General features: G+C 49.0%; 1 protein-coding gene across 3 annotated transcripts in view; it reads left to right on the forward strand.

The window, feature by feature from the left end:
• Positions 1-24321, forward strand: part of afap1l1a (actin filament associated protein 1 like 1a) — a 39778-nt gene that overhangs the window by 10088 nt on the left and 5369 nt on the right. The window contains exons 1-15 of one of the 3 annotated variants that reach the window (XM_088932780.1): positions 5905-5961; positions 10376-10501; positions 11250-11333; positions 11947-12044; positions 12844-12952; positions 13739-13837; positions 13946-14154; positions 14585-14764; positions 17444-17536; positions 18012-18105; positions 18304-18459; positions 18726-18937; positions 19169-19314; positions 19988-20048; positions 23273-23381. In XM_088932780.1, the coding sequence (XP_088788906.1) occupies positions 5928-5961; positions 10376-10501; positions 11250-11333; positions 11947-12044; positions 12844-12952; positions 13739-13837; positions 13946-14154; positions 14585-14764; positions 17444-17536; positions 18012-18105; positions 18304-18459; positions 18726-18937; positions 19169-19314; positions 19988-20048; positions 23273-23381 (1810 nt within the window). In that variant the 5' untranslated portion in view covers positions 5905-5927. Of the gene's footprint in view, positions 1-5904; positions 5962-10375; positions 10502-11249; positions 11334-11946; positions 12045-12843; positions 12953-13738; positions 13838-13945; positions 14155-14584; positions 14765-17443; positions 17537-18011; positions 18106-18303; positions 18460-18725; positions 18938-19168; positions 19315-19987; positions 20049-23272; positions 23382-24321 lie in introns of those variants that run through there. The other 2 variants (XM_088932781.1, XM_088932782.1) reach the window with 2 other exon arrangements.

Here is a 24321-nt window from a genome sequence, read left to right on the forward strand (position 1 = left end):
GGCCCTCTGCCCCATGGGGGCTCCAGCAGTGCTCGTCCCTGCGGCTTGGCGAGAGGCCGTGCTCACGTCAGGCTTGCGTCTCCTGTCTCGCTCACGCCACCCCCCACGGCGGCTCCCTCGCTTGGGTGACCCCTTGTGCTTGAGTCTGCAGACCGAAGTCCCAGCTCTCCCCTCTCTCCTCCCCCTTTCCCGCCACCAAGGTGGGCGGACGCAGGCTTCAGGGGCGGAGCTGGCCAGCAGGGCTCTGGCGGCAGTCGGGGAGGGATGTCTTCCTGGCGCGTCCCGGCGGCTTGCCGTGCCTCATCCAGGGTGCTTGTCTTCCCTGAAGGAGGCAGGTTCCATCGCCCCTTCTCCGGCTCTCCTCTGGAATACCAGCAGCGCGGTGCCCACCGGCTGCCCGACACCAGAATTCCTTGCCTGAGTCGCGCCAGTCTGGTGCATGCTAGGCCGCACGGCCCGTCTTCGTACCCTCGGGGACTAAAGTATAAAGTGTTTCTACTGGAGTCCACCAGGGTTCCAGATTGCTCCATTGTGATGCGGAATGCCAGCCTTAATCCCAGGTAATTTTCTTCTGTTAAAAAAAAAATGACGATGATAAAAATTTACTAGCGGTCAGTGCGGTCGAATCTTTCAAGAAGTTACCTACAGGTGCTGCTTCCAGAAGTCATAGGTTCCAGGGGGTGTGGTGAGCTCATTCAAAAACAAGCCCATGGCAGCGTCCTCCTCCCCTGACTCCGGAGGAAGAGCAGTGAGCCGGTGTAAGCACAGAACAGTAAGGTAGCGGACAAGAGGTGGCCGTATGGTCCACGTGGCCCATGCGGTCGTTAGTTTCTCGGGAGGTCGAGGCAGAGACGTGAGCGCGGGCGGGCGGGCTCGAGGGGCGTGTGCCCCTGGGAAGACGTTTGGAGCGGCTGCTCTGGAAGGGGGAGCGGAGGAACAGGAAGCAGAAGGCTGCAGTGATAGGAGCTGTCGTCGGGGGAACAGGAAGACGCAGCTGTGGGCTGTATCCTCTACCCACACTGCTGCGGTGTGTCTGCCCTTCCACGGGGCTAGGAGGGATGCTTTTCTGTTAAATACAGGAGCAAGCGCCTGGCCGTTTCTTGTATGGCCTTTCTCCTTCACGTCTGAAGTTTAGTTGAGCAGCCTGTGCGTAGTGTAAGTAGTTACAGTAGTGTTCAACCCTCAGAAGCACAGAATACAGAAGGAAGCTCAGAATCTCGGGGGTCTTCGTTACAGTGCTGGTCTTTTCAATTCATCTGATCTTGTCCTGTTAGAAATTTAAGAATTTCATGCCTTCGTTCCATCAGCTTCAGATTTTTACCCAAAGTAGTAGTATTATTGGAGAAGCACAAGAAAACAAACTGGGTCTTTTCATGTGCTAGAATTTTTTCATGTGCTAGAACTTCCTTTCTAGTGTCTGTACTGACTATGATATGAAAATCTGATATTTTAGACTTGCCCAAGGAGTTGCCTTGAAATCAAGCCCTGAACCAGGCCTGAACTGTCTGTACTTTCCAAGATAAAGCCACAAGATATCTAAAGGCACACCCCTTCTTACAGTAATGATGGAGAGTTGCAGGAGAGCCTTTGAACGCATGACTGACAGGCCGTAGGTTTGAGTACCTGCTGCAGACACTGCTGCTGTACCTAAAGTGATGTCCTTCACTCTATTTGCCCAGCTGTAACGGGACCAGCAGTGCTGGGTGGGTAATCCAGCGTCCCATCTGGGGGGGAGTCATCTGCTGTCGGTCCTCTTAATGCTACACTAACCGGGATGAGCTCTGGCCAGATGAGCCACTGAGGCTCTGGAATGGGACGTTGCTCTGTGGCGGATCTTGTGCTTTGCTATGGATAAACGAGCCCGAGCAGAAGGAGACTGTATTGCAGAAGAGCCTAGATCACGCTTGCTTCTCCCTCCCGTGCATCGGATCCACATCAAACCCTTTCCCTCTCGCTGCTTCACATTGAATTGCGTCTTGCGCCTGTATTTGCCTTGGGCTCACTGCTCGAAACCGGTCTCACCCTGACTGTGGTGGTGGTGGGGTTTCCAGCAGTTGGTGCACTGTACTCGCCAGACACGGCATCCCACAGTAACTGGAACGCTAACTCTCGGAGCATGTCTGGAATTTCAGAGCTTTTTGTTGCTGTTGTTGGGGGTGTCACTTGGAATCCTGTTCTTGGTCTTCTGTGGTTAATCAATCTGTCACATGTTCGACCACAAACCAGGACGGACAGCCCCCCTGGGGGCTTAGGTAGAAAGATGGGAATACTTGCTCGTAAACAGGTATTAAACAAAAGATCCTTTTCTTTACAGGAGAAATAAACCTTGCTCTGTGAAATGAGATGACTTTCTCATCAGGAATGAGCCTAATGTGGTTCTCCAACACTCCTGTTTTATTGTTTCTAGTCTGAGTGATAACGCTGAAGCTGTCATTAGTCCTGGGGATCTCTGCTCTTTTTCTTCAAGTAAATTGCATTTTTTTAGTTCAGGAAGCAGGGGAAGCAGTCAGAAAGGCTAATGATTCTCAGGATATACACTGTAGTTAACATGGAACATTGCATTTCAGTGGGACTTGTTAAAACTGCAAGAATATTTTGTAATAAGATCGTATTAGATCACTGTGCACACTGTGGTTAAATTAATTCAAATAACAAGGTTATTTCTTCTCCTAAAAGGGAATGTCTTCCACAGACAGGTCAAAGGAAATGAACCTCTTTTTATTGTTCAGTTGAGGAAACTAAGATGTTAGATGTGATATACCAGTATTTAAAAGCTGCAAGGTATGAACAAAGTCAACACAGGTGGGGGTTCTTCTTAACCAACAGTGTAACTAAAACTGGAAGACACAGGTGAACATGAAAAGGGCAAGTAGGTGTGACTGCATGAGGCACTTGTTTACACAAAGGGCTGTGGAAGAGTGGAACAAGCTGCCCAGCCATGTAGTTGAATCCAATAACCTGTGTTCTTTCAAAAACAAACAGTATGAGATCTTCCAGTCTGGACTCAAGGTATGTCCAGCCATGATGCTAAAGACAATTCCATGGGGCTATTTAAGAAACAGCTGGAAAAGATTCTCAGATCAATAAGCTACAATCAAGCGGAGGTGTTTAGTTGATCATCTGGAGCCAGATGGTCCTAATTTCATTTGCAGCCTTTTTAACTGCTTAAGAATAACTAGGTGACAGTACCAGGTAGCATTAACATGACCAAACAATTCCTCAAATCAAATACCAGCATGTTATCACTTAAGATAGGGTGCAAAAAGTCTCTCTATGTTCTGTCATTGTGATTGTAGTGGTGGCAGCAGTGGGTTAAAATCCCAGCCGAGGCAGCTCCACACGAACAGACGATTATGCGGGAGAGGTCAGAGGTCAATGTGTTGAGCTCCCACTGTAAAGTAAACATGGATCGCATGTGGAGGGGAGGGGTGATTTTGACTGATCTTACTGGGGTTGTCCAGGATGGCTGGGTGTGGGGTGGATCATGGGAACTCAGGGGCGAGAAAGACAGCAGGCAGAGGCCTTGGCGTTACTCTGTATTCCCTCTGCAAGGCCAGCAAGTTCAAACTACTCTCCACGGGGGCCTGAATAATTTGCTTTAATTGGGCGTCGCGTGCTAGAATAACACGAGAACTCATCAGTCATCTGCCTCTTGGCGTGTTTTTTTTTTCATTTGCAAAATTACGTTCAAGTAAAAAAATGCTACTTCCATGCAGAATGTTTGAGTGAAAGCACATTGAGGATGAGCTTTGTGTTTTTTTTTATATTTGATGAAAGAGTTGGAGTAGTATCTTCATCAAAACCTTAAATTACACGGTAATTAACATTGCTTAACCTGCAGTATCTTCAGTCTTTAATTACAAGGCGTTAAAGACTCTTTAAAAAGCCACGTCCTCTGTGTTTCATTTCCATGGTAACTAACAGTGTTTGAGTTGCTGTGCTGTGGGTTTTCCAGCCTGCAGCTTGCAGAGGCCTGCTGTAGTGAACCCTCCTCTCTCTCCTTCAATCCAATCCCTGTGCTGAGCCAGGGAAGCTGTGAGTTCAGGGACCTGACTCCCTAGAGTCATTTCCTCGTTCCTGGGGGGTCAGGGGGTGATTGTGCTCTTCCCCTCCAGTAGTGCATTGCACTGTAAGTCCCCCAGCATGTCACAATGAGGACAGCAACACCAAGCACTGAATGGAGCATACCCAAACACAGCAGTGCCCAGTAGCTTGGCTTTGTCGTGCAGGGCCTGATGCAGATGCTTATGAAGAGGACAGCCTCTCTAAGTGTGTTGGGAACATTAGGCAGCACCACGTTGCCAGGGTGTTCCTATTTCAGCACTTCTGGAATCAGCAGTCTGAGGGAGTGATCAAGACTGTAGACTCCAGACTGCAGGGTTTTTTGGGTTTGGATCTCAAGTGGGATGCTGCTGTTGTCTGCCTGAGCAAATGTACCATAAATGTGGCACCATTGTAAAACCCGAGTATCTGTTCTGGGGTTGAATAAAGGATAAAAAGCTGAAAACACCAGACAGAGATGTATGCCTGGACAGGAGCTGCAACGTGCTGAGTGTCTTTCCAGGTATTTGACAAGTCAGATCCTGCATCCCATTGAGGCTGAGAGCTCATTCATTCCCTCTCTCTCTGTGTTCACAGATCAGCTCTGTCAGCAACAAATAAATCAATGCAAAGTCTTTTAAAAAGCCCTGCGACCTATAATGCTGTCTGCACAGTACGATTATGGCAGGATACAAAAATGTTCTTCTTTACCAAGGGAGGTGAAGTCTCAGATCAGACTCGGGTCTTCCCAGAGCTGTCCTTGCTCTGCACTGCTCTGTCCCATACTGGGCTGTTGTATGGATGGCATGGCTTGTGGCAGTTGAGTCTTTCTACCTCCTCTCAACCCCCTTAGACATGGATCTGTCCACTTCTAAATCAGTGGACCGCCTTCCTTCACACTTCATGTCATGTCTATCTCTGAACTGGCTTCATCACTCTGCTCTCCTCCCTACTGAGAGCTGGTGTGTGGTGAGCGTACTGGTGCACTATGGCTGCAGTTGCATCACCAAGGTAGATGCTGCACATTGGTGGTGGTGGAGGGGATCCCCATTACCTGTAAAGTGCTTTGATTGGAGTCTCCAGAAAAGCGCTATATAAGTGTAAGCAATTATTATTATTTATGTGTTGTGATGGCTTTTCTCACAGTTGAAACAGAAATTTTTCTCTAGACCCCCCAGAAACTTTTCTTAATCACGTAAATCCTAATGAATGTACCCAAAGCTAGTGTCTCCTTCACTCATATATTTCTGTCATAAGGAGGGAAGTTTTTATTATTCTTTATGCTTTGCATGATATGTCCTGTCTCTCTTTATACAAGCAGCTAACCTTTAGCCATTGCTTCTCATTTGCCTGCCAGTAGATTATTCCATCAGAACTACCCAACAATTTTTAATCCATGTTCCCATTTGTGAGCATTGGAGTAAAGAAGAGAAGCTATTGGCTGTTCGGGGGTGGGAATCGCACAGGTGACTGCAAGAGCTCCGGAGCTCCACAGCAGCGTTCCTCTCCCGCTCGGAGCACAGTCCTGGGAAGTGGGAGGGGAGGGAGGGGGGACCGTGTTGACACAGAATCCTGATTCCCATGTGAAGCCGGAGCCTCGGAGCCTAGGGATTAGGCCAGGCCTCTCATGACTGCGGTGGGGGGTGGCCACTGCAATCTCCCGGAGCCTGAAACTGCCACTCAGCACTCTCAGAGGGAGCCCTTGAGATACCAGAGCACAGCCGCTGCCTGCCTGCCGAGCCAGTGCTGGTGTTACGACTGCTGCCGATAGACCACAGGGGCTTCTGCTCCACGACTGGAGAGCTTTGAGCCTGATGCTGGGATTCATGTAACATCCTCCTTCCCCGGGGGCACAGCGTTTATTTTTGGAGAGGGAAAAGGGGAGAATGGTTGGATTTTCCTCCTCAGCAGCTGTAACTGGTAGGTGAAAAAAGTTTTGCTCCTAGTCCGGGGTCCCAGCAGTGTCAGGAGTTAGAGGCTTCACTCTAGCATTCACTCTATCATTCGATAAAGCTTGTTGATATTTCACTTGTCATACCTTCTTCATGGACCATTTTTACACTGAGGGTGCTTCTTGACTGTGTTAAGTGTCATTCCAGACAACTGCTCCTCTCCAGTTTCTTATCAATTAGGTCTGTCTTTTTAGATAGGAATAGGTAAAGGTTCGTTAAACGAAAGATTAAGAAAAGACACACTACTCCATACCCAAAACGTAGTGTTTCTTTCCCTTTCTCTACCTTTCAGCCTGGAATGAAAATGTACCTGTTCCTTTGCAGCCTATGCATGTTGACACAGCTCCCTGCTTGCATACCTTTTTAGACCAGGTGAAGAAGGCTCCACGGCCGAAACGTTGTGTTTTCTTTCTTCTCTTTTCAGCATGGAATAAACCTATTACTTGTATCTTTTTAGATTGCATTTTCCTCTTCCTGAGTTTATTATCCTGTCTTTCTACACAAAACTGAGCCGCAAAGTTAAGCAAGGAGCTAGAGCAGGGAGTGGGAGACGCCACTCAACAGACAGTTGGCGGAAACCCCGTACGTACTCCTTGCAAGTAGGAACGGCACACTGCCACGAATACAGCAGCCCTCTTTGAGAGTTTGCCCTGCGAGGTGTCCTCGGGGCTGGGGACTTTGTGATCAGGCCGCGGCCTCTGGCTGTGACGGTGGTTCCCGTTCCACGTGGCCGAGAGGCAGACACCGCAGGCCGTTCCCTCTCCTGCCCCGCGCTGGCGTGTCCCCGCGCGTCAACTTAACAAGGTGTCGCCTGTCAGCCCTCCATTGTGTTTCAGGCTTTTACAGCCTTTCCTGGCCCCATGGGAGGCGGCAAACACTGCAGAGGGTTGGAGCGCCCAGGAGAAAACATCCACTCCAGCAGAGAGGCTTTCATGTGTTAATAGGTCACCTCTTTATTCGCTCGGGTGCGGTGAGTCACAGCTGCAGTTGTCAGGGCTGTAAGCTGACTGAGCACTTGACACGTTTCTCAGCATCGGGGCGTCTAAAATCCCGAATTCTGAGAATTTCCTGTTCCGGTTTGGAACAGGTTTTGGTACTAGTGGCCTAACTGAAGCTGTCCTTGATATAAAACAAAAAACTCCAGCCTTGTGCTTTTCTGGTTTTATATTTGGTACCTCATGTAGCCCTGGGCATTCTGGGTACCCTGTGAGCAGGGAGGCGGAGGCAGAGTGGGGAATGAAGGCACACGTCTGTCCTGTGTTCTTGAAGGAAAGGGGAGAGCCAATACCTGGCCTGGAGGGGGCGTACATGAGCCATTTGCTGTTCTATGCCTCTCCAGCTGTGAGCCTATTCTGTGCATGTGTTCTATATTTATTTATCTGGCAGACGTGGTCATCCAAACGACTTGCATTCGCCCCCCCAGTGAATGGTGTTTGCTTTCAACAGCAGTCTCTCCCCTAGCAATCAAACCTACAACCTTTCAGTCATGAGTCCAGCACCCTGACAGTTGCTCCACACTGCTGCCCTCTATGTACAGTACAAAGAGACCTAACTTCTGTACTGTAAATTCATGTGTAAGCTTCCCATTTTCATTACTGCATTGAGGTTTTTTCCTTCTTCTCTGCACCTTGCAGTGCTTTTACTTTTGATTCCACTTTGCCTTGCCCTGGCAGTCCTGATGCCTATCGCATACATTCACAGAGATGCACTCTTCTAAAGTTCATGTTTTTAAAACTTTCTTATTGTTCTCAACTTTCCCATCTTTTTAAAAAATTAAGTCCTGATCTCTGCCCGGAGTCTTTCACGAGAAGGCTCGTGCAGAGCTGTGCAATTCCCCTCTTCCCCGAGCTCAGCTGTAGCCAACCCCCTGACGTTAGCGGCACTCCTTACTGCTGGGGTGAGAACTCCCTGCTTTCCCTGCGGAGGAGTGCTACCACTCCTGCACAATGGAGCTTGTCCAGATGTTCCACTTTATGATGTGCAAACCTCAGAAGATCCCCTGTGGTCGAGAGAAGCTTGCCTTTTTTTTTTTCAGGTGTTGCTTTTATTTGAGAAAACCGAGTCTCTTCATGTCTCAATAAATTCCCCTGGCGTGTGTAAAAATGCCTTTCATACGGCCAGGAAAGATCTTTATGCGTAATGCCACTGCTAACACACTGAACCACAGCTTACTTTACAGGCAGCTCATGTCAGACTTCAGGCACTGCTGAGCCAGCCTTGAAAGTCTGTCTTCCCATTTGTGGTTAACGGATAAACAGGGGAAAAATCTTTAGAGAACTTTCAAAGCTTTTTGTGAACCAGTTCTACTTATTTTTCAGCTGAATCGTAGAAACTGTCTTTGTTCTACTGGTGAAATGAGCTCCTCTGTTTTGCAAAGGACCCAGCCTGCCTCAGCACAGATCCAGGCCTCAGCACTTTCTACTGCAGCAAATAAACAGTTTATTCACTGTTATATGTTTTAGAATAACTAGTGTTGAATTACAAATTTCCAGAGTCTACTGATACGGCCTTAGGCTGCCCTGGGTGGTGTTTGTTCGTGGGGATTGTTCTTCCAGAAAGTAAAACCAAGGTTTATCTTCAAAACCTGCTCAATTCCCCACCCTTTCCTTTGTTTCTATCTCCTTAGGCCATTCTCTGTATTTTTTTTTCTCATATTCTTTCACAATACATCAGCTACCTAACGGGCCAGATGACGGGCTGTCACAGCCCTTCTCCCCTTTGCTTACTTTATGAGCTTATATTCTGAACGAAAAGTGTCTGGGAGAGTCTGTTCACACAGAACACGCTGAAATAAGGGACAGTTACGCTCTGCTGATTATGTTACACTGGGCCCTGCAGGAGAGCTGGGCATGATTGAAAAAGGATCGGAGCCTGCCTGATTGCGGTGATGACGGCCGGTCTAGAGAGCAGCCATGTGATCATGCAGGCCCCTGGGGGGCAGGGCTGGGCTGGACAGGCTGGGGAAGGGAGGGGGGAGGTCACTTAAGGAAGTGTGTGTTTACCCAACAGATGAGTTTTGCAACAAACGGTGTCTTTGTGTATGCCCACTGGGTCTTGCTTTCCGTGAAATTGATCTGCGCGATAGTGGACAGCTGAAATCAATGGTAGACAGAAGAATTTTGCCAAGAACCCGGTGCAGAGAAGGGAGGCTGTATGTGATTTTTTTTTGGAGAGTGGCTCTCCAAACTGCGCCACCGCGCAGCCATCTTTAATGCCGAAATTTTTAAATAAGCCTCAAACGGGATGCCTCATCTAATGAGCAGGTCTCAAATCCTGAACCCGGAGGGGCAGGGCCAGCTCTATCTTTAGTGAATGAACCTGGGAGAAAACCAGCAAATGGGCTTGCTGGGCAGCGGGAAAGGAGGCGTTAGGAACTGATCGCGGATAAGGCTGGAGAAGGTGAGCCTGTCCAACGACCAGGGCGTGAAGGCCCAGCGGTTTTCATCGGCTTCTGGACAGGTCACCATGTCCACTCCGTGCTGCTCCTGACGTATGACCTGCAGTCTCACATCGCCAGAGCCTTCTCGCCCGGAGCTGCGGCGGACATGCCCAGTGGATGTTTTGGAGCTGTCGTCACCTGTTTTCCTCTAATGGGGGTGGGGTGGGGGAGCTCTTTTTTTTCCAGCGATGGCTGCATTTTTCACGTGTTGAAACCTTATCTCTGTGGTGGGGGGGACAGCTCCACAGGCTCAACGCACAGGCGTCACGGCATGTTCCCAAGGGGTCGTCAGTCCTGGGGCATCAACCCCTGGTCTGTTTTAAGACCACTTCGCCCTTGCTGTTTCTCTTACCCTTCTCAAAGACTTTATTAGTAACAGTCCGTGCTTGCTTTAAGATTTAATCATTTATGTCTGTGATTCATGTATGAAATTGATTCTTGCCGTCCCCCTAACACGCCTGCTTACAGCATTAAGCCATCAACCCCTTGGATAGCCTATTTGGCAGGAGTTCCCTGGACAGCGAGCCAAAATCTCCAGGTGTCCAGTGGATACAGCAATTCTGACAGCTGGCTCTCCTTATTTTCCACAGCTTCGCTCCTCCAGTTAATCCGAATTTGTGTCTGTGGAAGACTTTGCAGTGTCAATCAGTGTGCAATTGCTGGGTCAGCAGGCTCACTGTTATGAGTCAGCTTGACATGGAAAGCCAATACAGATAGATGTATCCTAGTGGAGCTGTGCTGTAGGTTCTGCATGGCAGAAAATACTTTGATTCTGAATATTTCTCTCTGTGCTTACATCTGACAGCAGTCACTGATCTGAGAACTCACTTTGTCTCCAAGCACACCTACAGCTAGGGTTTATTAAAATTTGTACTGATCACATTTTCCCTTGTCCCACGGCACTGCAGCAGTGCTCACCTTACTCTGTTACCTTGTTCTGTAGCAATGGAGCAGCTGGTTTCCGAGCTCAACATCCTCCTGAAGCTACTGGACCATGAGACATTGAGCTCTACCACAGCTGAGAAGAAGACCACTGTCAGGAACCTGCTGAAGCAGCTGCAGCCTTCAGGTTAGCCCACTATCACAGTGTCCACCAGGGACAGGTCCATCCACTGTTGCGGTGTGCACCTGGGACAGGGTCACCACGGACAGGTCTGCCTACTTTCAGGGTGTCCACCAGGGATAGATCCACAGAGGACAGTTTTGCCCACAGCCACAGTTTCCACCAGGGACAGATCCACCCAGAATTGCAATGTTTGCTTGGGTCAGCTCAATGCAGAATCATAGGGACCACAACTAGTCAGCCTATCACCACAGTGACCACCAGACCATAGAATCGAGCATGTAGATAAAGGTCTTTTGGTTCCTTCCCACAGGAGCTTTGTTTTAATGTCACTAAATGATTCTTTACATCTCCATTTGCTAATTTATTTACACGTGCCACTGTGCTGGTGCAAATGATGGTGCTTGTCTTCAATTTGATTTAAAACTACAGTTAAGAACTAACTGCATAAGCTAGCAGTTATGTTTGCCATTGTTTCTGTTAAAATCCCACACAATTATGCAAGGTTCTCTCTGCGGATGTCTTTTTGTAGAGCCCCCGTGATGTACAGATAGCGTGGGTTATTTATTACCAGTTCAGCACGGGAGAAGCTGAGTGGGCTCTGTAGATTACTCATGCATTGCAAAATGAGCTGCAAGGGGTTCTTCTGTAGTCTGGAGAGTCATAGTCCACTGTAGCTCAGCCCTGAGTGAGTGTAGACAATTGATTACCGCATTCACATTAAACTATTAACCTTTTTTGTGTGCCTTTTCAGTTAACAGAACAGATTACACGTACATGAACTTCTCAGTCTACAGGAATGGGACGAGCTTTGTCGAATCCTTGTTCGAAGAGTTTGGTAAGAAGAAAATGTTGCTGTTATTTTCTACTTGTTTTTGACTGATTGTTTCCTGTAATCTATCATTAATATTGTTGTATGATATGCAGTATCCTATTTTATATTCTCTTTTATTACGATATATGAATGTTTTCCAGTTTCAGTAATGCTTTGGTCAGTAGAGGGCCACAGTGAGCCAAAGCCCAACCTGGCAGTGAAACAGCACAAGGTAGCATCAGCCCTGGCCAGGACCAGAGGCCATCGTTGGGTTCACACACACGCGTACACTTAGACACACAAGTTTCCACGGAGTACACTTTAAAAGGATATGGATAGCATGGTCTGAGGGAGGAAACATACACGGGAGGAGACATGCAAACTCCACACAGAAGGCTCCCCAGGTCAGAATTGAACCAAGAACACAATAGCATGTGAGGCTGCAATGATCACTGCCATGGTACCCCGTGATCATGTTCTGCTGAGTGTTTATGTAAAAACCAGGAAGAGCAGAAGGAGGAGAACAGGGTGGAGGTCAGGTCATGTGAAGACTTGAATGACTTTATTCTCCAGGCTTGTCTTCTTTGCTGTTGCAGAGTGTGGTCTATGTACTCACTGCTCCGCATTCTTGTTATAGCAGACTGCGACCTGCGGGATCTGAAAGACTCGGCAGAGGAGCAGAAGGAGGAGGGTGAGGAGGAGGAGGAGGCACCTGAAACTCCCCAGTCAAAAACGGTAAGCAGGGCCTGGTTTAACCCCAGTTCCCAGCTCTCCTCCTGCTTTTCACAGGTCTGACGGTGCAGACAGCGCAGACAGCGCAGGCAGGTCTGACAGTGCACACTGTGCAGACAGCGCAGACAGGTCTGATGGTGCAGACTGAACCGCAATTGCAGTGCACACTGTGGCACATGTTGTGGAGCATCTGACTGTGTGAGTGACTCAGCAGCCCCATGGTCTGCCCCATGGAGAGTCAGTATTAGTTCAGCGGGATCCTGGGAGCACTTTCAGCTTCTGTAACTTTTCTAAGACTTTGTGCGCATTTGTTTTTACTGGAATTACATCTGAGTTATTCTAAGTAATATTTTATATAATATATGAACACAGTAGATGATTCTAGGGTGGTTCAAAATGTTTGGATATATATTTTGTATATATTAAATATATATACTTTGAGGTGTCTGTATGTTTCACGATGAGATAGCAGTGGAATGCTGAAAGGAGGAATTCATAACACTTTGAAAGTAGGACAGGTTCTCTCAGGTTCTGGGAAATTTTGGATGAAGGACTTGATAATACCTATTCACTTAGTGGACAAACAAAGTCAGTCGGGAAGCTGGAAATGTTTCATGAATGGACAGACGGATGGGCAATTTGGTATGTTTCATGAATGGACATAATGGACATGGCAGCTGGGTGTGTTTTGTGAATGGACAGACAGACCGGAAGCTGGGTGTGTTTTGTGAATGGACAGACGGACGGGAAGCTGGGTGTGTTTTGTGAATGGACAGTGAGATGTGTGTTCTTTGCTCCTCAGAGTTCAGACACCCCCCCTCCCTTGCCCACCACGCCCCCCCCAGAGGATTACTATGAGGAGGCAGTGCCCCTGAGCCCTGGGAAGGCCCCCCAGTACATCACCACCCGCAGTAAGTTCTGTGTTGGAAATGCTCTGCCTCAGAATATACACCTCACTATTCACATAATACTAACCCTGACACCAAGCCAGTCTGCAGACAGCCAGGAGTGACAATAAGAGTCCCGATACATAGCAGTTTCAGCCATTTCAGGTCTTCCTAAGACTACTGGGCTTCTTGAGCCCTCCTGTAGGGGCCAGGGTTTTGGTCTGTCATGTTGATCATTGTCCTCCACAAGTTCACTGTGTGACCTCTGACCTCTCTCAACTACCTCATGGGGTCAAGTGAATCAGGGTCAGGTGTTGCTTGTTTTCCTAGCCTGCTGCTCTGTGCTTGCTGTAGACCTGTGCTGACACCCTGCTCATGGTTCTGCCCAAAGCGCAAAATTACTATCTGTCTTCAGAGGTGCACGTGCAAGTGCTGGCCGTCTCAAATTAGTAAACTTACTACACCATCTGAACTGCAGCTTGCTGGGACAAAGTGCAAAGTCTTTTGCACTGACCAAAATATACATACTACAGATGGTGCAGGTTTCACTGCAGTCGTTCATTTAGAAAAACGGATTAAATGAGATCTGAACAAGAACAGTTACAATACAGGAAGGGCCATTCTGCTCATGTAGCTTGGCTAGAAGCTGCTGATGGACGAATGTCTTCCAGCCTCCAGTGTATCAGCTCAGACAATGTGGCCCAGCACCTTGTTCCAGACTCCTACACCTCTTTGAATAGAGAAGTGCTTGCTGTTCTAACTGGACAGGACTCTTGTCAAATATGAACCCTATGATCTGCTCTCACACAGGCAGCTCCAGCCCCCCCAACTCCATAGAGGATGGATACTATGAAGACGCCGATAACAACTACCCCACCACCAGGATGAACGGAGAGCCCAAGAACTCCTGTAAGGCTATGCGCTGCACCAACACAACGGTCTTTAATTGCTTCTTCCCCCTGCTTGTGCTTTTCTTCTTCACTTCATTTGGTTGTTGCCGGGTTGTTTTCCCCCTAGACGACTCGGATGCCATGAGCAGCTCGTACGAGTCGTACGACGAGGAGGAGGATGATGGGAAAGGCCGGCGGCTGACGCACCAGTGGCCGTCCGAGGAGAACTCGATGGGGCTGGTGAAGGACTGCCGCATCTGCGCCTTTCTGCTGCGCAAGAAGCGCTTCGGACAGTGGGCCAAGCAGCTGACCATCATTCGTGACAGCCGCCTGCTGGTCAGTGTGCAACCCCATAAATCTTCCCCCCCTGACATCCTGAACTGAGCTGATGAACCTGACTGACCACACTGAGCAAGATAACCCATTGACTTCCTGCGTTTCCTTACCGTCTGACTCGCCGAGAGACCGCGGGTGCTCTTAGAGTTGGACAAGACTGGTGAATGCTGCGATTTTCGCATCTGTGTGGTTTTGCGCAGGATTTGTTCTCCCTTTGAAATATGTTTTATCCATATGGAATCTCCGTAATAAGATGGACACTTATTAATCTCTCCAAGGTGAATATTTCCAAGTGTCCATCTGTCAGATTTCCAGGTTAGAAAGCAGGGAATTTGGATGGCTCTTTCTGTGACCTTTGAACTATTCCCTTGCCTGATTTGCAGGCTCCTCTCTCCCGCCTACGTACACCTTTGTCCCCTTGTCATTCCAGTGCTACAAGAGCTCCAAGGAGCACACCCCCTACCTGGACCTGCCCCTCAACCTGTGCCACGTCATCTACGTCCCCAAGGACGGACGGCGGAAGAAGCACGAGCTGCGGTTCACCCTGCCGGCGGGAGAGAGCCTGGTGCTGGCGGTGCAGAGCAAGGAGCAGGCCGAGGGCTGGCTCAGGGTCAGTGTCCTTAACTCTCCTCAGCTCGGGGACCGCCACTGAGGTCGCTGATGAGTCCCATCCGGGATTTGCCAGCAGTGGGGCGGGGAAACGAGACCAATTTTGGGTTCCTGAAGCATTGCGTTTTGGAAGAATTTTGGAAAACGCCTTCTAAAAATGCAAGCAGTGGGAGACTGTGGTGTGACAAACAGGCATACCAGTTGCAACACTAAAACAGGTTTATTTCAACACTCCAAACTCTTAGGTTTTAGAAGAAATCCAGTTTAAAATGCGTGAAGGCAGCATCTGGATGTAGCCAAGCTTGCACAATACCTCTGTACCATTTTGGAAGGACTGGCTGGTTCTGCTGTTCCACAAGGTAGCAGTGCAGGATGTTGCGTCTTCAGACAGTCCAGAAGTATGTTAATTTCAGGAATGAAGGGTTCTGGTTCAGAAAAACTGGCAAGCTTTAAGATCACTGTACCTGCAGATCAGTGAGACTTTACAGTATCAACAGCAAACATGTCAAGTTTAACAAATTTATGGATCATGACTAACAAACGTCTGAGCAGCGTTTGCCAAAATCCCTGTAAGTCATGGCTTGTGTCTTGTGTATAAATGTCACCTTGTGCATGGAACTGCCAGTATTGAGTAGCTATGACAACTTACAGCCACAAATCTTCAGTAAGATGATTTGGGTGAATCTGTCAGTCTTGCTGTTTGTGTTAAAGTCCTGTAGTTACGCTCACTAAATCTGAGAAGAGTCAGGACGGGAGCCCTCATAGAGACGAAAGAGATCATACAGACAGCGGAGGTTTTGTTTTCTCCAGTCAAATTTATTTCTTATCCAGGCGTGACCACATTCATCATATATAGAAAATAGACTCAGCAGTAATTGTAATAATGAAGTAATAAACACCTGCCCCACTGAAGAGAAAAATAGAGAAACCCCTTTCTCTGCAGGGCTAAAAGGGAACTTCACAATGCTCTTAATTGTGGCCTCTTGGTACTCTGGAATCTGGATTCTGGGCTTAAGAGAAGAAGAAAGGATTTTAGTGAACAGTTACATTAGACTGCAGACACAGTGGTGAACTCTGATAGAATTCATCTACCAGAGATCCAGATGTGAATTGTGTGCAACTAAAGAATATTGAATCTCTGCCACATTCAAAGTGCTCACTCAGCAAAGATTTGCTTTCCTTAAATGAAAAAGTAACTGTTTTTTTTTTCAGTTTAACCACACACAATTTTTCACTGAGTCATTATTTTTGTGGCTGAATAATTTTTCTATGAATGTACCTGTATCTAAAGCATCATCCTTGGAAAAAATATATATAAATATATATAAATAAAACTATATAAATATATATAAAACTGGTAACTTTGTGCATCTAATTAATATATACACAGCTTCTTTAAAACTATTATTTGACTACGTAATAACATCAGAATATTCAACAATGGGTGCATTCAGTCTGTCAGATCTCCTTATTCCATTTCTTATAATTACTGTGTAGAACAATTACGTTTTTTTCTACCAAAGGCAGCAGTCCTAAAATATATGAGAACTTTTTACTTTTTTATGCAAAAGCTAGTTCAGGCCATAAAATGTTAAACTGATAATTGACTTAATCCAGTCCCTAAGCCTCCAGGTGGAAAGACATCTCCAGTGACCAGGAGTGAGCGTCGCTGCTCTAGGCCTCCTGAGGGAATATTTGATCACTTTCACAGTTTTTGTGGATACAGGTTTCTGCTTGCTGTGATCTCACTCTGCCGCAGTGCCCTCTGCGTGCCCTTCTTTCCCCATAGCAAACGTCAATAAAGGTCACAGGTCAACAGCACATCGCCTTTTTTTTCAGTCCCTCCAGAAGCTTTTCTCTTTCTTTGCCGGCTCGTGGCTGTGCCTGTGGGAAGAGAAATTCCCGGCAGAGAGGAATGCTGCTCTGGTGTCTGTTATCTGCCCTGCTGTTGTCTCCCCTGCTCGGTCCTTGCTGGATCCTCTGCAGTGCGGGGGCTGATAGTGTCTGCTTTGAGCACCCAGGAGCCCGATTCCTTCTTGTGATCTGACAGGGCAGACGGACTGCAGACAGGAGAACGGGAACAGCACCGGCCTGTCTGAGTGGAACAGCTCACTGCTTCTCTAACAATTCATCTTCCCCTGAATCACTGCTTCGTAGCTGGTTTGGAGAGAATGTAACCAAGTTACAAGCAAGACATTTTCATGCATTTTCATGCATCTCGAGTTGCAGGCCGAGTTTGAAAAGCCCTGCGTCACGCCTCCTGCAGATGAAGGCTGTCCTTGCTTAATGGGTGTCATATGTATGTAACAACAGACGCATCACCTTCTCCACCTTCGTTCTTTATCATTTCCAGTGAGCTTCAGTTTTCCTTCTCGTTCTTCAGTGAAGTCAGTCGCTCCATCTCTCTGCATGCTCACAAAGTTATTTTCTCAAGGCAACAAAAATACTGCCCGTGCTGTGCAGTGCCTCTCCTAGGGGGTGTGTGTGAGCTGCCAGAGCTCTGGTAAAGCCCCATGCACAGGACTGTAGTCTCGCCCCACTGATGCCACACATTTACTCCACTGTGCTTGTCCTGTGCCGCGCCGCGGATGTCTCGTTGTGCTCAGCTGCACTGCGCTCTGCTTTTACCCTTTCGACTCCGGCCGGGTAAGTTGTGTGTAAGGCTGCCATTCCTCCGCAGGTGATCAGAGAGGCGAGCGGCCAGGGCAGCAGTGGACCTGGAGCAGAGGTGTCTACCTCTCCCATGATCCTGAGGAAAACGGAGCTGGACAAGGTAATCAGGGGGAGTCGGACTGCGGTCAAAGAACAGGAGAGTGGGCGTGCTGTGTGGGAGAGCCCTACTGTACACGGCGGAAAAGTGTGAGAGGTATACAGTGAAACCTAAACACCTGGCTTTCGAGTGTGTGGTTTGCCCCAGCCGGGTACATAAACCCTTCAGATGTCTTTCCAGACTGTGGTTTAACTACGGTAGGCACACATCAAACAGAGCTGCGCGGCTCTGTGACTTCGTCAGTGAGGCGGCCTGCTAAGACAGGCGCTCCCGTGTGGCCCAGCCCTGCAGCCAGGAGACATGTAGAGCAGGGCTGGTGTTGACAAACACAGCTTTTTGTCCACCTTCCCAGAGACAAGTGTTCACGTAGGGCAGTTTGAGGAAAACGGGCTGGGTATAAGAATTCTACACTTCTTGCTTCACTTTTCGCCCCGCGGCCTGATTCAGCGCAGCTAACACTGTGTGGGTGTGTTTACAGAGACTGTCTGCAGACAAGCACACCTCCGACTCGGATAGCGTCGCGACGGGGGACAACAACAGCCCGGCCAACGGCAGAGAGAGCAGGGAGCATGGTAAGAACCCGCTCGCTTCGTCACTCCTGCACCAGCCCTTTTGTGTTTCTGCTCCTGCCTGTCTGCGCAGTGCAGCTGCCAGCTCGGTGTAATGTTCTCCACTCAGAGCATGAGCCGGTCTGTGGCCCGGTGTCGCCTCCGTGTTCAGGGTCTGTCCGGGGCCTTTCACTCCTGTGCTGTGTCTGTGCTTGAACGCAGGGAAGGCGAAGCGCGGCGGCCTGTCGGAGCTGACGGGCTCGGTGAGCCGCGCGGCCGGCAGGAAGATCACTCGGATCATCAGCTTCTCCAAGAAGAAGACCCCTGCTGCCGAGGACCCGCGGACGTCCTCCCCCGAGGAGGAGCTGCCCCGCTGTGGTGAGGGTCGTCCCTTCCTGGCTGAGCGCTTTCCGGGCTGGGTGGGCTTGTCTGTTCCCTGGGGTTTCCAAGACTCCCGGGCCCTGCGGTGACATCGGCGACGGCCGCGCCGCTTTTCCAGCCGGCTCTGACTCACCCGCACGGCACTGTGGAGCTCGACCATAGCTCTGACAGTTGGGCGTGTCAGAGGGGCATGCCCCCCGCCCCTTCCCGCAATGCCAGCCGGTCCCTGTGCCACTGACTGCGCTGCCTGCGTCTCCCCGCAGGCTACCTCAACGTGCTGGTGAACCAGTGCTGGAAGGAGCGCTGGTGCTGCGTGCGGCGCGGCACGCTCTACTTCCACCGGGACCGCTCGGACCTGCGCACCCACGTCAACGCCATCGCCCTGCGGGGCTGCGAGGTGGCCCCCGGGCTGGGCCCCAAGCACCCTTTCGCCTTCCGCATCCTGCGCAGCGGGCATGAGGTGGCAGCCCTGGAGGTATGGGTTCCGCGGGGACTCCCGGGGGCGCTGCAGTCCTGAGACGTGTGCGAGGATGACTGTTTTTCTCCCGATTCACACCCTGTCAGCTAAACAGAGCTTGGCGACTCCTCTGTGTGCTGTGTGTGGGCACCTGTGTGGGTCTCTGGGGCTCTTTTGGGCTGGACCAGCTGCTCTCCTGCTGTGCCCCTGACCGGACGCCCTGCGTCTCGTTCCTGTCTCTGCCTCCAGGCAAACTGCTCGGAGGACATGGGCCGCTGGCTGGGCCTCCTGCTGGCAGAGACGGGCAGCTCTACGGACCCCGAGTCCCTGCACTACGACTACGTGGACGTGGAGACCATCGCCAACATCGTGGACGCGGTCAGACACTCCTTCCTGTGAGTGCTCGGAGGGGAGCCCGCTCCTCGCTGGCTGTGCTGCTCATGCTGGGGCTTTGCTGCAGCTCGCTGAGCTGCGCTGCACTGAACCATGGGAATATCAGGCAGATAAAGATAAGATAAGACTTTATTGATCCCGAAGGGAAATTGAGGAAAGAGAGTTGAGGAACGTTCCCCAGCTCTTCTATACCTGCAAGCCCAGCTCTGGCCACGGGTGCAGAGTCCAGCAGAGTCCAGCAGAGTCCAGCAGAGTCCAGCAGAGTCCAGCAGAGTCCAGCAGAGTCCAGCAGAGTCCAGCAGCTCCACTCCCGGGCAGAAGGGCTTAACTGGACAATATTCTTCCTTCTCCACAACCTTGAGCTGTCGACAATTTGAAGAGACAAACCTGCTGGATTTTAGGCTCCGTGGTCCAGAGTAGAGAATCCCTGATCTGTTCAGTACAGTCCTACTTGACGCGTTAATGATACAGTAAATCTCCCAAAATCAGCTTCAGTAAGGAGAGTGTGCTGTGTCTTATCCACAGGGGACACAGTTGACTCGGGACCTTTCTGTTGCTTTTCTGTTTCGTAAAATGCCGATTCTGGGTCTCGGAGTTGTGCCGCTATCCCGTTAGGCGGCCCAGCTCGTTCGGCTTCACTCCAAGGTGACGGCGCTCTTCTCTCCTCCTGCGCAGGTGGGCGACCTCTGCCGTGGACTCCAGGACCTACGACGAGGTGCCCTACGAGCGAGTACAGGTACGCGCCCTGGGTGCAGCTGGCTGGTTCAGGTCCCCTGTGAGCAGCCCAGTGTACAGGGAACAGGACCTGGCGTGCAGCTGCATGCTGAATCAGAATGCCAAATTCCAACACCGAGACAAAAGCAGGGCTACCTTAGCAAAACTTGCTCAGATATTGCAAGGTAAAAGCAATGTGTAGTACAGCCTGGTATAGCATACAGGGGCATGAAACTGTTGGGCACTATGCCAGAGCAGAGTATATGCAGCAGTATAGAGAAAGCGTGGTAAAATGGTGATGCATGGTGATGCACATTTGCCCTAGTCTGACAGCTGACACTTGTCACTTACAAAAAATCTTCCCATCTTCCTCGGAGGTTAACTCCTTTTCAGCACCATGATGCAAAAAAAAGGTGCAGTTCCCTTTTTTGACACTTGGAAAAGGGAAAAATCTATTTGTGTAAACTGCATCCTTGCGGCCTGCTGCCTCCCCGGTGTCTTGTTTACGCGTAAACGGGCAGTAGCACTTAAATCTTAGCTTTGATGCCAAACACGGTGGAAAAGAGTATGTACTCCAGTCATCAGTGCCACTTTGGGACAGGTCATCCCTGTTCTCAAAGTCATGCTGTTCTTTGCACGAATTGTGTTCTTGTGACAGGCTGGTGCTCTGTTTAGCAGTGTTCTGTTTAAAGCTGTGCGGTAGTGTTCCTGCATACCTTCACTCTTCAGCCGCGGTCTGTCTTAACTTGCCTCCTTGAGCTCTTGGCAGAGTTCTCCTTTCCTTTCAAAGGGTTGCTGTAGCATTGATCAGTGACTTTCACAGCAAGTGCCTGGTTTCCAGGACCTCCTGTCCTGGTGCAAACAGTGGAAATGGAGTGATTTTTTTTAAAACACACGCATGCTGAATTTCCGCCTTCTGTGTCGTAGGACAATAAAGTCAAAGCAAAGGAGCCCTGTTTCTTTTTGAAAGGCAAGTTTTTATGCGGTAATCTGGTTTTCCATCAAACGGACAATCCCATTTCCCGTCGGGAAGTGCCGCCCTCACTGGCCACTTCCCCAGATGTTTCGGACAGATGTTTCTGTCTGTCTGCACTAGGGCTGAGACGAGAGGTGTAACAGTATCGCATGTTACCCCAGAGCCCTGGACAGAAAGGCAGAAGTAACAACAGAAGTAAGAACACAAAAATCAAAACATAATGCTTCAACAAGGAGCCAGGCTGTATCTCGGTGTTCTGCAGGGCCCAGATTTGTTTTCTCCAGACTGGTGGCTGTTCTTGCCCAGAGCTCAGCAGGATCCTCAGCAGCTGTTGTAAACCATCACCCGGACCTGAATAACACAGCCCCTCCCCCCGACACAAAGCCTATAAATCCTCATTTTCAACCTCACCTCTGAACTCGGATATAAAACATTTGTTGCCATAGGTATTTCCATGGAACAGCATAAATGTATCATTGGCACATTAATGGCACATTACAGTATTTATCAGCTGTGGAGAGGAGTACCAGTAAGATAGGATGGAGGGTGTTGGGTGTCTCGAGACAGGATTTCATTGCACAAAGGTTGGTAAGAGTGTGGAACAAACTACTGAAGCTGATACCCTGGCTTCCTTCAAGAAACAGCTGGATGATATCCTTGGATCAGTTAACTACTAACTACCAAACAGGCACCACTCATTGTAACTGTTCTTAAGTATACATTAAGAGCTTATTTGAGTTGTATAAAGTCCTGTTTGCTTGTAGTAGCTGGAACCAGTCCCCTTGAAGTAGAAATAAGAAGAAATAAAGTTGACTAACCATCTAAGCAAGCAAACAGGCCAATCAAAGCTGTCAATTACTGGAGATAAGTGGAGACTTCAGAGCTCAGCTTGAACTAAGAGACAGGGCTGTGCCCAGGTGTGGTGTGGGAAACCGCTGACACTGTGTCACATAGGCACTGGTATCAATTCACTTGTATCAGTTAGGAAATGTTTTTCCGACTTTTCCTATGTAAGCTCTGTGAAGCCTCTGTTTTTAGTATAGCAGTTGGCAGAGGAGGACGAGACGATGTCCAGACTTGGAGCAGCAGCCCTGTGTTATTAGCAGTAATCTTCTGGTTTGTGTTTGTGAGGAGCAATGAGTGACATCAGTCTTTTAAAGCGGAGAGATGTTGTGCGGTTTTCCCTTCTAGGACCTTTTCCTTGCTTTCCGAAACTAAATAAATCAGAAACTTTCCTACTAAGTAAGCAATTTATAGGAGACCGAGCCTGTCTGCCATGTTTAAACAGTGTTCTCGGAGAGCCTGAGCCTGCTCTAACGATGGTGAAGAGCCTGAAGCAAAGTTTTCCCATTTGAGTTCAAAATTTATTTGCTTCATATTCTTCTTAAATAATGTTTAGTGTTGTTACTTATGCAGCTCTCCCGGGATTTGATGTCAAATGCTGTATCAGACACGCCCACAGTGAGAATGACCGTCGGACACACCCACAGTAGGAGTGGTGATGTCAGACACACCCACAGTGGGATTGACAAGGTGCCGGGCACGCCCATAGTGGGAGTGGCACTGTATCAGACTAATCAGACACGCCCACCGTGGGAATGACACTGTATCAGACACACCACTGTGGGTCAGCGTTTTTCCTTTGGCTCAAGTGCAGTTGGTTAGATTTCAGCTCACTCACCTGAATGAGTGCAGAGCTGAAACTGGGTCTTATCTATTACACCTCTCTTTGATCTGAAATCAGTTAGTCTGTGTTTAATAATTTGGCATAAGCCACAGACATTGCTCCAGAACAGGAGTTCCCAACCTTGGGCCTGGGTACCCCACACCTGTTGGTTTTTGTTCCAGCTGAGGACTGTGTTAAATAATTAAACTTTTTATGGAGCTAGATAACACCAGATTTAATTTGAACTCTACAGTTCTTTTCAGTTCTTAAACATGTAGGACATTGCCTCTTAACTGTTGACTTTCTTAAGTATCTTCAAATTTCCAGCCTTTGAAACCCAGCAGGTGTGGGGGACTGGGACTGGGAACCCCTGCTGTAGAGGACTGTGGGGGCGCTCGCTGTCTGAACACCTTGCAGTGACCGCAGACGCAACCACTCCTCACTTTAACATAGTAGTGCGGTGGTGAAAATCTGTTTGACCTCAGTTATTACTGCTCCCTGTCTAATCCCAACTGGCTGCCTGATCCCGAAGCCCGGCTCTCCAGTTCCCTCCTCTTCTCCCCTGAGTCCCTGACCTCTTCCTTTCTGTCTTTTCGGCCTCCAGCAGCCGGAGGAGCCGAAGGCGGGAGCCCAGGTGAAGCGGCACGCGTCCTTCTCCAGCAAGGACGCCCAGAAGATCGACCCCCAGGGCAAGATCAAGCGCCACGATTCCAGTAAGACTCCGGCGTCCTTGCTTTCCTCTTGAGGATGAGGGTCCCTGAAAGAGGATGGAGTGGATAAGCCAGGACTGGTGTGCAGTTAGACGCGTGTGCTGTCCAGGTGGTGCCGGACCCTGCATGTCTCAGTGAGCAAGACATAGTGGAGCTGTCCAGTTGTACAGTTGTAAACATCCTTGCCCCTGGCAAATGTATCAAGGGTGTCTGATCGCCTGCGTGCTATCCAGCCTGAGGTACCAGGCACTGCGGTGTGCTTTAATGTCATGTCACGCATTTCTGTTGGGGTGGCTCCATCTTCCATCCATCCTGGTGACATTCTTTGTTGTCTCTCTGCCTTGCTCCTGATTTAATTATCTTTAAAATCTTTACATTTTTCCTTGGGCCGGAATAATGTCTCTATTTTGGCAGATGAAACAGGAGAAAAAAATAAAGCAGGACTATATTAGATTCAACAAAGCATGCAGGCTCAGAATGCTCCCCTCATTGTACCGTTCCAAAAAATATAAATATGCAAAGAATTAAATTACAATTTTCCAAAATATTAGGATAAATATTCAATTAAAAATTCAAACAGTGGAGTCATAGGGCACAAGTGGAAACTACATTGCAGAAGGCACTTCTTTACACAAAGGGTGGTGGGAGTGTGGAACAAGCTGAACTGCCATGTTGTTGAAGCCGATACCCTGTTTAGCTGGATGAGATCCTTACATCAGTTAACTACTAAAGACCAAACGGGACCGAATGGACTCCTCTCATCTGTATCCATTTTGGTGTTCTCATGTCAAGAATGTTTGTCATCTCCTGACTCTCTGTTAAGGTACAATACAGGCAGGCAACAAGTTGGTCATGATGATGGGGCCTCCTGTCAGAGTGTTCTCCAGTAGTGCCATGAAAGTTTTACAGAGTCATTACCCCTGTCAGCAGCTCTCCCCACCTT

The sequence above is a fragment of the Atractosteus spatula genome, chromosome 14 (assembly GCF_055471065.1).
Source record: "Atractosteus spatula isolate fAtrSpa1 chromosome 14, fAtrSpa1.hap1, whole genome shotgun sequence".
NCBI classification, from domain to species: Eukaryota; Metazoa; Chordata; class Actinopteri; order Semionotiformes; family Lepisosteidae; genus Atractosteus; species Atractosteus spatula.